At 41.5% G+C, this 16,301-nt stretch overlaps 1 protein-coding gene across 4 annotated transcripts in view; it reads right to left on the bottom strand.

Moving 5' to 3' along the window:
• The window catches only part of LOC122618998 (phosphofurin acidic cluster sorting protein 2), a 35,238-nt gene that overhangs the window by 10,936 nt on the left and 8,001 nt on the right, over positions 1-16,301 (bottom strand). For all 4 annotated transcript variants that reach the window (XM_043795641.1, XM_043795640.1, XM_043795644.1 and 1 more), the window contains 2 exons: positions 4,335-4,661; positions 4,024-4,271 (listed from right to left, as the gene is read on the bottom strand). In XM_043795641.1, coding sequence (XP_043651576.1) covers positions 4,024-4,271; positions 4,335-4,661 — 575 coding nt within the window. The remainder of the gene's footprint in view (positions 1-4,023; positions 4,272-4,334; positions 4,662-16,301) is intronic.

Here is a 16,301-nt window from a genome sequence, read left to right as displayed (position 1 = left end):
AGATGTGTCATGGGCAAAACCCCGCCATTCATATGCCTTACCAGCAACACCTCATCCCATTTGGATGCCCACTTCCATTTCCACCTCACCTCACCTCACCGCAACGCAACGCACATTCATCCCACGCTCTGTTGGTGCCACGCTGCGTATGAGTAATGAAAACCGTATTGAAAAGCGACGAGCGACATTGATTTAGTGTCCGTGCTCTCCATGTCCATGCGGCGTAGCTCGGATAAGCCACAGTAACAGCAAGGAAAACCCCAATTCGATGGAGCACAATTTTCCGACTTTTAGCTACTTCGTTTTGGTACCATACTATATATTATTATCCATTAAATAACATAGAATAACATTAAATAACATAGAAAAATGTTAGGGCCTTTACAGCTGCCATAAAATTATCTTTCACATTTCTAGTTTGCTCTACACTATCAACGTAAGATAGGTCGGCGGAAAATATTAAAATAATAAATGTGTTATTGCAAAAACACAATACACCCTTGAACCGAGCATCAAGTGCCGGGTAAACAAGCCAAGAGGAATAGCAAACTGGCACTGGCACAGAAAGCCAATACATTGGTTTGACCTTGGCCAGCACACGAATCTTGTCATTAGCTGACAGCCGATGGGGCGGCCAAGTGGGTGGTGGTAGGTGGTTTTGTAGGTCGGAGGCTGAAAAGATGATAACCAGAAAGGGGAAAAGCAGAAGCAGAAGCAACAGCAGCAGTAGCAGTAGCGTGGAAGTGAACAATGTGGATACTCTCGACATAATTTACGCATTTTGCCATTAACCACTCAATGGTCGGGGTTCGCAAAAAGCAGTAAGCGTGTTGGGGTGTGGGGCAAACTATATATATGTATAGGGGTGGCTGTACGGTCATTAGAGGCGCAATACAGCCTCCCTATCCTCCCTACTGTTCAGCCCCCCACCCATTCCATGCCATTCCAATCCGATTCCTCCCCTCGTTCCATGACACTTCTGCACAACGTTTATCTCTGGCACTCAAGGACAAATGACTTAATTCCTGTCGTTGTGGCAACAGCACAGGGGAAAAAAAAAAGAGAAAAGCTGTCGGAGCTGTCATCAACAGGAGCTTCATAAGAACGAGAATACGACGAAGAGGGGGCTGCAGCAGCAGACGGAGGTTCAGCAGGATGTGGGCGTGGCATTATCCTCTACATAAATTATAAGTCCTTAATCGAAGGGAATATAGACGCACAGATGGGCCAGAAATCACAAGTTTTTGTTTGATTGATTTGCTTTCGGCCTTGAGATTTATTTATGGACTTTATTAGGCAAACAGCCAAGGGCTACGCAGCATCAAGATGGCCAGCGAGCGAGAAGTGATTAGAAACACAAATATATAGCACATTTAAAACATACACTTTAGAAATGATTAAATACTGTTAACCAATGGCGAACGACCTGTTTCTGTTCGCAGTTGATACTACGAGTGTTATTGCCATGAAAAATTAATGAGCCGAACACTCCGATTAAAGCACTCATAAAACATTTATGAGTACTTAACCAGCAGAACACATACATACATATTCATTTCGACGATTCCGTACAGTCCTTTGAAATTTTCGGAAACTAGGGTACTGTGTTGCCAATTTACACAGCTCTCTTGTTTTTCAGTTAGCAGGAAGGGCGGGCCCACAGTTTAAGCCCGTTATGGCCATGGAATATTCATCATCCCAACACCCCGCTCAAAAGTCCACCCAGAAAACCAGTTCCGCTGCTCTTGCTGTTCGTCCAAGGAGCAGGAGTCCAACTTCTAATGGTGCCTGCCTCGGCCTGGCACCTGCGGGCATGGATGCGAACGGGTGCGGGATTGCCGGTGGTTGCTGCTAGTGGGTGGCTGAGTTTGCTGACTGGACGGGGCTGAGTGGGTGGTGGGCGGTGGGCGGAACGGGACGAGGTGCGCCAGGCGCGGCATATTCAACAAGCAGCGAACAGCCCGGCGGCAAATCAGGCCCACACCCAGTCCACACCGAAAAAATATGTACCATTAGTTCCATATTGTCAACAAGATGCTTTCAAATTGGGTTATTTACTTGAGTGAATCAAGGTGCAACATATGTAAAGGAGATATCCAATGCTACAGACACTGAAACTTGGACTAAAAAGTTTTAAACAAGTAATACTGAATTATTTTAAAACAATTTTTGCCCCAGTGCACTTGGTTTGGCGTTTTTCCACCGCACCCCGCACCCCGCAAACGAAAATACAAGAACCGAGTGCCATCAGCAGCGCTTTTTGGAGGCCGGACCGCATAAAGAGAAAATCAATACACCAAATTGAGGTTGAGGCAAAAAGGTTTTCCTCGCATTGCCCAATGCTCTCTGTGTTCTGCTTTTGAATTCCATTTTTGCAAATTAGAAAGCGAGACCCAGAGCTGTCTGTGTCTCACCCCCTACCCCCTTTTGGCCATAACTAAGTTCATTTAGCTCGGGTTCAAGTTCTGACCCTCAGCATGTATATGGGTCTGACTGTCACTGCCAAACGGAATGGATTGAACGAGCACGGGAGCCAAATTCACGAGCCTTGGCCCCATGCCAAGTGGCCAGCTAGCAGCGAACTTTTGATGGCCACCAGTAGTCGTTCATCGTACCCTGGCCACGAGTAGGGATTCCCCAGCCAATCCTCTGCTGCGCCAAACGAACAGTGACAACGGCATGATTTATGGCAAATGGAGTTGATTTACAGTCCTCAGTCCGGAAGGGAAAGTAAGTTGGGGCTGTAAAACCAAAAGTGGGTTTACCCTTTTCCAGTTAGTTAATCAAAGCTAAGTACTTGAGTCTACAAATTTAAATATAACGCGTTGAAAAGGTGAGTGAAAATGGGTTTAACCAAGCAATTAACTTAATTATTAGGTATATAACAGACTTTTAGAAAATAATGCTACCATTTGAAAGGAAATATTTGGTTTGGCAACCCCCACATGTCAGCGATCAGTTTGCCATTAGAAGCTGCAAAAGTTTGAAGCGCAAAATCACGTTGCAAAGATTCAATTTTGCATGTCATACATATTTCATCAGCCCGGCCAGGTTAGAGGTGAGCTTGGGGATTGACCTTTACCCTTACCTTGGCCCTGACCGAGTGACGTGAGAACACTGCAAATCCCTCCATACCATCCATGCCAGCCAACTGAAGAAGAAGGGCTCAACAGCTTAACTACTTCCACAGGAGCACTCGGTGCCCTTTTGGAACTCATCTTAAATGGCCACTCCTTGTAGCCCCTTCCCCTGCCTCTTTTATTTTCGGTTGGGCCACCAGATGTTGCCGATGGGAAACCGCATGGTAAATGAGTTTGCCACTCGCTCAACGCTATTTTCATAATTGAATTTCCTCTCGACTCGAGCTCGCTCTTTTCGGTTCGCACGCCATTCTCTTGTCAAACAGAAATAGCTGAAAAATAATTTCAATTAGATTGCCATGGATGAGGCTTCTGTTGCCATGTGAGGGGCCTTTACGCCGTCGTGGGGAAATTCATGGCATAAATTCTGAAATGCGTGCGCTGACGTCACTCCTGGGCACCTACTACACACCAACTACGCCCCTCGTCGGCCGTCTCCCTTGAATTGTTTCACAAGCAATTACCATAAACATCAGCTCAAATTGGGAGCATCATCTGATCTCGGGACAGCCACTCATCCGTCATGGAGTGCTGGAGCAGTCGGTGCGCTCCAATCTCCTGCCACCTCCCAGCCACACTTTCCCACATCCCCCACTTGGGTCATTAATTGCCCAGTTTGCGTCATTAGCACTTCTCTAATCTTGACTGGGACGGGACCTGGACCTGCGACTCGTGGGTCCATTTATTTGTGTTTTATGGATTTACCAATAAATTCTTTAGCACAGTCCGTTTCACGGAATGCCCATCCATGTGGTTGTGCCATCAAGCATGTGACATTAGTCATGGGACAGTAAACCGAATCGTTTGGATAGTCAAATGAATTCATCCGAATTCCGTTCCATGCGATACTTAAGCATCCTTAGATTAGATTGGCCAAACTCACCTGCCAGCAGGACGCTGTTGTTGTTCTTATTGTCATGGTCAACTGGAATGGAAGAAACGCGCTCTGCCCGCAGACAGGCCACCACTGTGCCCGGCCTGCCATTCTTCCCGGAAGCGGTGAGCTCGATGATCATGTCCATCGACTTCTGGAGCACTGCGTCCATGCGAATGATGCCCTCGGCCAGCGTTTTATAGCCCAAAATGGTGCGTGATTTGTATTTTTTGCGGCGTTGCAGCAAAATAACCAGTCTGTGGATGAAGAGGCGAGTATGTAAACTATACAAAGGATACCTCATGTAATGCAACACCCACCTATTGCCATCTCTCTTGATAAAGTGCGGATACTGCAGACTGAAGTGCAAGTCCAGCTCGGTTTCCGTCAAGGGCACAGCCACGCCCAGTCCGCCTCCGGTGCCCACACTACCCGGAGTGCCGCCGCCACCAGCACCTCCGGTCACCGACATCGGCGAGTTGCCCTGCAGGGAGGCGGATGAAGTCAGGGCCAGGCCGTTGATGGGAATCTCGTGGCTGCGCAGCGTCCTCTTGGAGCTCTGCATCTTCACCGCCAGCGATAAGGAGGTGGTGTCGCCGGGCAGCGGAGTCAAGATGGACAGACGTGTTATTGTCAGCGAACAGAGTCTGGAAAATGCAAGCGGAAACATCCCGGATTAGTATTAAATCGATAAAGGGAAATGTGAAACCGGCAGTCGGATTATTGGGTTAGCATTAATATCTAAAGGGTTGAAAACCCAGATTTAAGTTTCTAATAGGGGTAACAAGATGGCTACCGTTTCTGATAAGGGTTACAAGATGGCTAAAGAGCAAACTCTTTAAAATCCTTTTGTGATAACTTATTCCCTAGCCCCATAGTATTACGAATTCAACGAGATATGACTTTCCATATTTGGACCAATATTTCAAATGTTCTGATCAAAATACTGATATTTAAATCGCAAAAAAACAGAAAATCAATTTTAGGCCAAAATCCAAAAATCATCATCAAAAATTGGAAAAAAATTTAAAAAAAATTCTTTTTTTTTGGTAAACACAGTTTGATTGGAAATTTAATTACGAATTTAACGAGATATGACATTCCATATTTGGACCAATATTTCAAATGTTCTGATCAAAATACTGATATTTAAATCGCAAAAAAACAGAAAATCAATTTTCGGCCAAAAATTGGAAAAAAATTTTAAAAAAAATTTATTTTTTTTGGTAAACACAGTTCGATTGGAAATTTAATTACGAATTCAACGAGATATCACATTCCATATTTGGACCAATATTTCGAATGTTCTGATGAAAATACTGATATTTAAATCGCAAAAAAACAGAAAATCAATTTTCGGCCAAAATCCAAAAATCATCATCAAAAATTGGAAAAAAATTTTAAAAAAAAAATCATTTTTTTGGTAAACACAGTTTAATTGGAAATTTAACTACGAATTCAACGACATATGACATTCCATATTTGGACCAATATTTCGAATGTTCTGATCAAAATACTGATATTTAAATCGCAAAAAAACAGAAAATCAATTTTAGGCCAAAATCCAAAAATCATCATCAAAAATTGGAAAAAAATTTTAAAAAAATTCATTTTTTTTTGGTAAACACAGTTCGATTGGAAATTTAATTACGAATTCAACGAGATATGACATTCCATATTTGGACCAATATTACAAATGTTCTGATCAAAATACTGATATTTAAATCGCAAAAAAACAGAAAATCAATTTTCGGCCAAAAATTGGAAAGAAATTTAAAAAAAAATTAATTTTTTTTGGTAAACACAGTTTGATTGGAAATTTAATTACGAATTCAACGAGATATCACATTCCATATTTGGGCCAATATTTCGAGTGTTCTGATCAAAATACTGATATTTAAATCGCAAAATGCACCATCTTAGGTAAACCTCTACAATATACTTTGTAAGCAAAGCAAAGTTGGCCAAAAATAATAAAGAAAGAAAATAGAAGAGAGCTCGTTAAATGCATTTCCAATGCACTGAACAATCGATCATCGAAATCTAAGCGAAGAAACAATTTCACGCCAAGAGATTTTGAGATGCAAGGCCTGGAAAGCGATGCAGAAAAATCAAAAGTAAAATGCAATCAAGTAGAAAACAAAAATGTTGTTGTATAATGGCAACTGAAATAAAAAGCAAATAAAAATGAAAATGGAGAAAAACACATGCATGTGCCGCCGAATTGAGTTCGATGTAGAGTGCATGTAGAGAGGAAATACATTAAAATTAAAGTTTTCTCTTGTGCGATTTTCAAAGGAAATCATATATCCCACTCACATTTTGAGCAAAGTCAGATGTAATGACCATTATAATCGCTTATAACTAAGCCATAAAGGAAATTGGATTTCAGTTTTCGTTTTCGTTTTTCTTCTTTTATTTTGCACTGTCACAAAGCAGCCAGCCGGGCATTTTTTTAACGTTTTTGGCAGCACAAGACAAAGTCCAGATTGTCCGAGGAGTACGAGTATAAATAATTTATTTCCTGATTAATTTCTGCTCAGTAATGCCCCTCGCAGCGAAGCGGATTACGCACTCCGGACATCTTTTGTTGGACCTGCTCACTCATCATCTGCTCAAATCAGCGAGAATGGACTCGGTGGAGATGGGTGGAGTTGGGTGATCTTGGAGCACGGGTGCATCATCATCATCATCATCGACACGATAAACTCGTACGTAGTATGCAAGATATCCGGCTTGCCGGGGTGTGAAAGATATGCAAATGGAGCTGACTAAGCAGACAGCCGGATGACTCGACAATGGACAATGATTGGACACCCCACCCGACGAACTGGACTGATGCAGATGGTGGCCGGGATCAGGTCGAAACTATGGCCAGCCATTGATTGCCGGACAATGGCAGTCGCTTATTGAATTCCCTTGACCACCCATCAGCGAAACACAGTTAATAAATTTAAATATGCTTCGAGGGCTATTCAAAAGGTTACCAACGCACAGCAAACAACTATGTTACATCATGTAAGCTTTTTATAATATATGTATCCAGATTGAAAATTCAATAGCAACATGGTATTTAATTAAACTCGATTTGTATAAATCATTTTCTTGCTGTGCAACTGCAAAATGAAAGCGCTTGGAATGGAATGTGGAGGGGCCAAGTTCGAATGCGTAGTCGACGGCAACGCGCAATTAATTTCTTAATTAATAATTCAAAACATTCGTTTTGTTGCCCCATGCAAATTTCATTAAAGGGGCAGTGAATGAGGTGGTTACTGGGTGAAAAGACGGGGACAACACTTATAGGGCAAGTCGGACAGACAGTTCACGCAATTCAAAGAATTCAATGACTTGGTTATGGCGTTACAAAAATAAAACGTAAACGGTTCACAGAAAATAGCACAAGTCCATCAACAAAGTGAATGGGAAACAACAATATTGTCGACACTGTAACAATTGGTAATAAATGCGCAGGCAATGGCAATATTACTAAATATTATTTCTCAAATTTGTAAAGACACTCAATAACAAGCCATAAAAATCGTATTGATATTAAGTTCCTAGAACATTGCGACTATATTTCCGCATTTGGACAGCTCTTCCCAAGTGCCATAAACAAATCATCAGCCTTATCACGTAGATCGTGCAGTATTTCATTAATAACTACCAAATGTGATCAGCATTAGAAATGAGTTTTCGAGTGACTAACGATGTCACATCGATAGGATCGGTACCCCCATATTACCAGCAAAGAACACTGGTTTCCATTCAATTTGATTTGCGTGCACTTGACATGGCATGTTTGCATTGTTTGTTAAAAATAAGTTGACATTTTATTGTTGTTCTCGTCTTGGGTGTATTTTTAAATGTTTATAAGAAATCGAGGGGCGCGTTTCGCTTGTTCTCGCTGCCCTTACATTATTCGATTTTGCTTTTCATTTGGGTTTATTTAGCTTTATTTAGCTTTATTGCATTTGATATTTGTTTTCGTCTGGCCAATGTCATTGACTGGTCGAGTTTTGAAAGCAAACAGCGCTTCGTTTTCAGGCTTAAACTTGTGGGTTCTGTGAGTTTTACTTTTTGTTCGCTCACAATTTTGGCATTACGTTGTTGTCCATTATTTTCTTAGCATTTTGATTGTCATGGCGTTTTTTCATCAACCTTTTTTTTTGTTATTGTGCGCTGTGCCCATGAATGACACACGTCGAATGCTGCCGGAAAGCATTTTCTTATACATTTTTGTTGCCTTTATTCGCGTCTTTATCTCCCTGAGTACCTCCTTGTGCCGTCATCCCCGACTATCCAATCTTTTCTTTCCAGTTCATCGTACCCAAGTCGCGAACAATGTTTTCTTTGTTGGAAAGGAGCTTTGATAAATGACCAATTGAGGTAGCGGACAACGGACAACGGACATTGGACATGAATATGAATTATGGCCTAGGGAATTGATTGGCTGATCCATGGGGATAAGCCAATCTTCTATGGAGCAAACCACTGTCTGGTTTCTGGGGTCTCTCAGAAAAGCACAAATAACCAACATAATAAGTTGACTTAATTGGAAATCAGACCAATTACCCGGTTAAGCACTCGACAAGCGTCGTGGCATTAATTACTTAATCATCAACTATAGGTATATAAATAGAGTGCGATAGCGGGCGTGTACTTGATAAGCTTTAGCACCCCCTGCGCCCACTTTTTATGGCACGAATAAAATATGAAAAAATGGAAATTGAAACTGATTAGTGCAAAAAAAATAACAGAGGGGGAAAATGAGCGAAATGAAAATGCTACATAAAAACAAATTGAGTCCGCAAATCGCCTCAATCAAAGTGAAGAGCGTGGAAGCGAGATAGATAGAGGCAGCAGAAAGAGATGGAAACTGTGTCACTGGCGCAAGATTCCAGATGAAGAAAGAGAGGGCATCACATCGCACTGATCTCCGCGGGTCCAGAGTCTCAATAAAGGCTAAATATTTTGCTTGACATTTTCGAGTGTGTCCGCATAAATGTGAATTTATGTTGATGAATGGCTGCTCATTGTCTCCGTAATTTATCAACGAAATTCACAAAATAAAGCTAAAATTTTAGTAAAACTATTCATGCTTTAGTTTTTGCAACCATGACATAATTCTGATGTAAGGCAAATAGGGAAAGGTTTAAACAATACTATAAAGCATCAAAACGATTCATGAGAAGTGACTAAAATAATCACATTGCGAGTGCTACAGAATGCTTCCGTGCGGTCATCAGAGTTGATGTGGGAATGTGTGATGTGATCCGAAAGTAGCACCTTTGACAACAATTCCGGTAATAAAACGACACTGGGCGCAAAAACGTTGCCCCAGGTTGCGTGATCGCGTTCATCACCCTCGCTCATCCTCCATTTAGCTCGCTGAGCTATTTTCCATTTCCATTTTCATTTCCATTTTTGCTTTCTCGTTGATTAGCTGTTGTAAGTTGCGAGTTGCCGCTGGGGCGGCTGTTAACACCCCCAGACAAACGGACAGGCCGGCGGACAAACGGACAGATGGGCAAAACGGACAGCAAGACCGACTGTAACTGGCTATTTTGTTAACATGTTAATTTGCAGTTTTGTTTCCGCCGCTAACTTATCCGTAGATTCGCGTGCGACCAGTTACTGCCCGTGTGAATGGGCCTAGTATGATGAGATGATGGGATGTCGGGATGATGTGCGCATGTATGATTCACAATGATAGTCAACCGGCGGGGGCGACTCGTGGATGGCTCAACTGCCGCCAGAGAGCCGTATGCAAATTGCACTTTGCATTTCCTGCTGCGACGACAAGTGCTTGGCTTTCGTAGACAACAAAGACTTGACTTGACCACCATACGAATCGAGACGGAGACAATACCGAGACCTGGCTGGAGAGTCGCCCCGTTCCAAGGACAGCTAGAACGCATTCACTGACAAGATGTCAAGCTGGGAAAGAGCTCGTCAAATCAGCAAATCGCTGCCGTACGATTATAACCACAAGTGGGCAAACCAGTATGGGGCCACGGGTCGAATGAGTTATACCCACGAGTGACACACGGCGTATGAGTGATGCAGTTGAAAATTAGTCACTTCTAGGTGCAAGAAATTACATCACATTTTCTAATCTTTCTTTATATTTGAGCTCTGCCAAGTCGGTATCATTTACATGATGATTAATTACGCGATTCCCCAGAAAAACACACCCAAATGCTCCAGGGTATTGCCAAAACTCGAACTCATCTACAAGCGCCATCAGTTAAGCTAGTTTATGTCATTTTGTCGCGACTTATGGGCAACTTTTACGGTTTCATTTAAGCGTGTTTTATACGTTGTCCTTTCTTTTTTTATATTTTTTGCATTTCCATTTCGCTTGGGAGCCGTTTGGCTGAGTTTCAGCAAGGATTGTGAGCATGAGTCACGGACGCGACGGGTCTGGTTTTAGTTTAGAGCTACTGGTTAAATGAATTTAAGGCACGATATTGCCAAACCGGTTAAAACCGATGTGTGGGTGGCGCCACAGTGAGTGGCCAGAAGTTGCCGCGAAGTAAGAGGCAGGACTATGGGGCGGGCGGTGGACTTCTGGGGGGCGTTTAATTAGAGGGCTCCGAAAGTTTCCAGCCTAGGCATTACTTGGCGCCCGTCTGTCGCCGGCTTGGGTCATTGCATTATTGATCAACTGCATGCCGAATGCGTTGCCATCCGAAGTTTTCCGGAGTGTGAGCCTCACTTATGCATGCCAACTACTTGCCACGACACCAGAGGGAACCACTGGGTGCCAGAGGGGTTCGGGGCTCGATCGGGGTGCTTAGTTAATTTATGCGAGAATCACGCAGGCCCTGACTGACTGACAGCCAAAATGACAAAGTGGCAGACCGACGGACGAGACAATGCCCGGAAACGGATGGAGCCCCCAAACAATGGCAACCAAAGACGAGCTGCAATTGAATTCGGAATGTTAAATGGGGAATGTTTTTGGGGGACAGCGCCAGAGACGCAGCCACAGAGATTGCCATTCAAATTCTAATAACCGAATGTGTGGAATTCGCTAAACAGACGAACAATACTCTACCCCAAAATATAATTAATACACACATACATAGTACGAAAAAAGTTTAGAAAATGAATAAAAAGTACTCTTATATTAGAATAGGTAGCACCTGTACTGAAATAGTTTCGTGAATAATATGTAAATTCATGGCACACCATATCCAATTAAAAGTAATATGACAGCAAAAGCTTTCCAGCTGCGAGAGTTCAGTAACCCCTTCGTAGTTAACCGACCCATCAGGAGGGTATGAAAATCGATGTAACTAGCGTTGGTAATTTGCCACAATTATCAACTAAATGGCACTTTACGTTCGCGTTCTCCAAAGTCACTATAACAACAGCAACAGCAACAGCAACAGCAACAACAACAACACAAAGGCGACGTCACATGGCCAAAGTGGGTGTGGCTCAGCTCCTCAACTTACTGCCCGCCCACCATATGCACCACCCCAAACCTTAACCCATGTGGGAAAAGTGCTGCAGGCCAGCTGGAAAGGTTACTGCGGTTCATTCACTCCAAACAGCCATAGATCGAATATGACACGAAACTTATGGTCTATCAATTATTGAGAGGTACCATAAAAAATGGAGAAAAACAGAAATAGTTTAAGTGGCTGCAGCCGCAAACGCTTTCATCGTTCTTATTATAAATATTGTAAACATCGATTGAGTTTCAGCGGCGAGGAATGCATTCGATGTGTCTAAAAGCGGTACGTAATTATTTTCACACCTTTTTCGTTTTTCCACTCTTAGCACCTGAATCATTCATGAGTTTTGTTCCCTGAAGGGGTTGGGTTGGGTGAGCACATACACATGTGGTGTGGTATGTGGTGTGGTTAGCCTTAAACGGTGGAAAATTGCGGAAAATGGCCAGCACAACGCGATTGTAAGTGACCTAGGACAGGTCAGCAATAAAGGAATTATTTAGCGCACAGGTGTGCAAACAAATCACAATTAATTAAAAGCTAATGCTGATGCTGATGCTGTACTTAAGGCAACCCGTTTGGCAGATGATTTATAGTTAATTTTAGTAAGATACATTAAATATATGGAATTTTCAAACATTATCTCTAAACCATTTTAATTCACACTCACTTAAAGTAATATAGCGTTAAAGACTAACATCGTTTAATGATTGTAAATTCTCTTATCATCATAAAAATGTACATGATTTGCTTGAGATACTTTTAATTCCCCGAACATTGCCGCACTTAATTGAAAACCACAATATGTGCAATAAACCATTTTCAGCTTCACTAAGTTGGCTGCTTTCTGTTGCATTTTTGCACATTTTAGTACAGCCATAAGGAAGTTCACAATAAACTCGAGATTTCCTGCAGTTTCTCCCAGCTTTATGGCAACATAATATACAAGTAAAATAATTTGCTCAACCTGACGGTTTCACAGATCTCCAGTATCTTCACATTTCTTTTTTTTTTTTGGTGTTTGCACTTGAGACATAATTGGTGAGGTTATGACGTGGCCTTTATGAGGTAATTAGCTGACATATAACACCAACCATATAAGCTGTGTGTGTGGGTTGGGTTGATGAGCTCCCACTTTGCCGCATGTGTGACTACCGATCGCCGAATGACTCAGTGCATATAATTTGAGTCTTTTTTGTATAAGCTTTAAATATTTATTTAATATTTTTGCGAGCTTTTGTTCCAATTGAGCGAACGCCGCTGCCTAAACTTGAGTTTAACGAGCAATCGAGTGACACATTCCACTTATTATTTATTGTTTTTATTATTCGAACATATATTCCACATATTCCATGTCGCCGCACAATTCGTTAATGACCCATATATCATATGACCCGCTCAGTCTCGGCCACAACTCGATTTTTCTCAATTTTTCCCCCTTTATTACCCCGCCTCCTTTGAGCATTTCTGCGGCTTCAGATTGGCTTCGACTTCATGGTTAGAAAAGCAATTTGCCAATGCCATTCGATTGATTGCATAAGGTATTGATGCCATAAGCCGATCGAATCCATCAAAAGCACTCGCCATCGTTTCAGAATTCTCAAGAGGGTACAAAATATATAGTATTCTCTATCTTTGTTCATTCATCAGGAGAAGCTTTTATCAAAATAAGTAAATATTACCACATCTACAGTGATAAAGTGTGTCAAGAAGCACCGCAACAGTTCATAAATATTCAGGACAAATTTTATAATAGACCCAAATGTGTAATAAATTAAACCACACTAGGCTGACGCAAATTGTTTTATTTTTGAAACGCCCAGTTTGATGTGTGTTATAAATAAATGTGAAATGTCTTCAGCTTGTTCCGCCCTCTGAAAATCAAAACCAAAACCGAAACCAAAGAAACTGGCATTTATCCCCAAGAGAATGGACACGTTGGTGGCGGTGAACACAAGAGCAGAGGGCCTGGTCGAAAGCGATTTAAACGACATTTTCCAAGAGTCAACAAAAAAGCGAACGACACCACGTTGAGTTAATAGCCCGGCGCACCCAGAATCGAGAAACTTAAAGTGTGTTCGCCGCTGGAGAGTGTAAGGCAATCCAATAAAATTAACCAGCAACTGACACTATCTGACTGGGCAGGAAAGGAAAGGCGCTCTTGGAGGAACACTCCTGCTCCTCGCCCCCAATAAATCCAAATTTGACGCTGCGTGTGGTCCGAAAACCCAGCAGGATGTGGAGACCAACAACAGCAGCACCTCCCAACTTGTTTAGCCGCCCATTTCTCATTTTAATTGCATTTTGCTGGCCAACATTTTAGTTTACAGTGTGCAGTGTGCGAGTGTTACAACAGCATACACGGAATTCCGTTCTGGAATATTTGATAATTAAGTTGCCATGGCTTGTAAGTGCGTTATCTATTTCAATTAAATTAAGGGATGTAACATCATAGTTATTCTTATAAGTTATTCGAACTCCAATCAATTAATTTTAGTTGTTATATCTATTATACATTTTAAAATATATACATTTAAGTTAAAAGACATGTTACTTTCGCCATTAAGTAAAAACTGATATATTTCTAGAAAACCCACCAAGGTAATATGTATTCAAGCTACAATGTAAATTCTATAAATCGCAGAATACGGTTCGTTTCGTGGGAAACACACTGTATATCCATAAAATTAAAATTATGATCTGTTAGAGCGTGCTCGGACTTATGAATACTTGACTCTTGTTTACTTTCGAGTATAAATGTGAGATACATAGATACACAGACAACGATCTATATGTAGGCATAATGCCACAAGATATAAACAATGAAAGCCTTTTGTTTATATCACGCACCCACAAAATGAAGAATTCCTCAGATATATTCCATTTTTTAATTGCCAAAGGCCAAATAAGTATAGGTACGTTGAAATTTTCCGACATTCCTTCGTGTCTCAATCATGGGGATTCAAGAGCCAGTGAAATGGGAATTACCCAATGGATGAGTCAGATTAAATGAAAATGTAAGCCTTTCGAATCAAGTCATTTAAAATCTATAAACTGGAAAAGCGGAAAGTTGTAACACTAGCTCAGAATAGTATCAAATTATCAGCAACAGTTTAAGCAGTCAAGGATTAACAGGTGGAGAAACTTTTCAAAGATAAACTTCTTGCTTTAAAGTGATTACAAATATTGTGAACACATTCTGCACAAACAAAGGGCTCTCAAAGTATTTCGACTTTCAATTATAATTTCTCGTTAACGGAAGAAGATTACACAAATCGGTTTAAATACTTTGTTGCCAAGTACGGGCCAAGTCAAAAGCCAAAGTTGCTCAGCTCCTACGTTGGAATTAAGCTCGAGCAGAAGTCGCAACCGCAACCACCGACCTCCCAAACCCCACCCGCAACCCTGCGGCTCAACCACAAACTGTGTCAAGTGACTCGCTGTGAAGCTGCCACTCTCGGCTGCTTGCTACTCTGAAACCGCTGGCCCGGTCTCCTTGTAGTTAAAGTTCAGCATTGGCAAAGTTTTTATGTTAATACGCAAACTATAAACCGCTTTCCTCGTATTTATTAATGAGAATATGAGCATCATCTGCCGGAATTCGTGTCAAGCGGGCTCTTTTCCCTCCCCGAAAAACACTCAGCCACTTAAATACTCAGGCAGTCCGGTCAGGCGCTCCAATTCCATAATTGTCGCAAAAGTGGCTGAAAATCGTTGAAAAGTTTTTTCAACTTATGTTTTTTGGCAACGAATTTTGGCGAAAGAAACCCGAAAATAGACATAATGAAACCTTTCACTTTCGAATTGCGGCTTTCATCCAGTGAGTCACTCGATAATCACTTTTGCAGTTTGCCGGCACGAGACCAAACAACTAGATAAATCCAATTTCGAGCCGAGATTGGCCGGAGATCTTTGGATGACCGACCCTCACCGCTATTGAATCGAATCGATTCACACTTTCGGCTTAATCAATGTGTTTTGTATTTGCATTTTTATCTCGATCTCATTCCCCTCTTGGGCTAACAACTTTGGCCAACATCCGATCATACGCATACGTAATACAAAGGTGAGTCTGAATGGGATTACCGCATAGGAAAGGTTCGTTAATGGGTTAATTGAGGACCGATTTGCTACCTGGGTTCGATAAGCCATCACATACATTATTTTATAGAGCCCAACGTGATGGCTTTATCAGCCATTTGATGCGGTTAGATGTGTTGGATAGTTGGATAGATATTGTTGGACAGTAAGTGAATGGGCGTGTTACTGCCAACACGCCATTATATTTTTGTTGGCTCAACTCTTTTACATCACTGTCTAAAAAGTAGCAAAGCATTATTATGCATCTGATATATTATTTTGTTCATTAACACAATCGTATGAATATGGAGTATTTGAAAATCTATCAGCATCAATGCGTTGGCTACCACCGCTTTATATGAAAAACGCCAATTTATAATCATGTTTTAGTAATCTATTTATTATGTTTGGGAATGCAGCAGTTATGTTACATCATAACGATCGATATTTGCACTAGACTTGTATCTATAGCGTAAGGGGTTTGTTAAATAATTAAACAACGCCTTCTTTATCTAATAGATTACGCTATCACAGTCCATCAATTGTTTTACATTTAGTTAGATTAGATTACATCCTGTTGCCTGTTGTATAGAGCTTTGTGGATCCTAATAGATTCCAGTTTACAATATCTTCTAAATCTTTCGCTAATGCCACAGCTGTATGTATCTGGTGGCCCGGTTAAAGCCAAAATGAAATGCTGGGTCAACAGCTTATAATGCATGGCAACAAAGGCTGGGAACCGCA

This window comes from Drosophila teissieri, chromosome 3R, assembly GCF_016746235.2.
Source record: "Drosophila teissieri strain GT53w chromosome 3R, Prin_Dtei_1.1, whole genome shotgun sequence".
Classification (NCBI taxonomy): Eukaryota; Metazoa; Arthropoda; class Insecta; order Diptera; family Drosophilidae; genus Drosophila; species Drosophila teissieri.
Note: the sequence above shows the minus strand (reverse complement) of the source record. Positions and strands in the feature narration are given on the sequence as shown.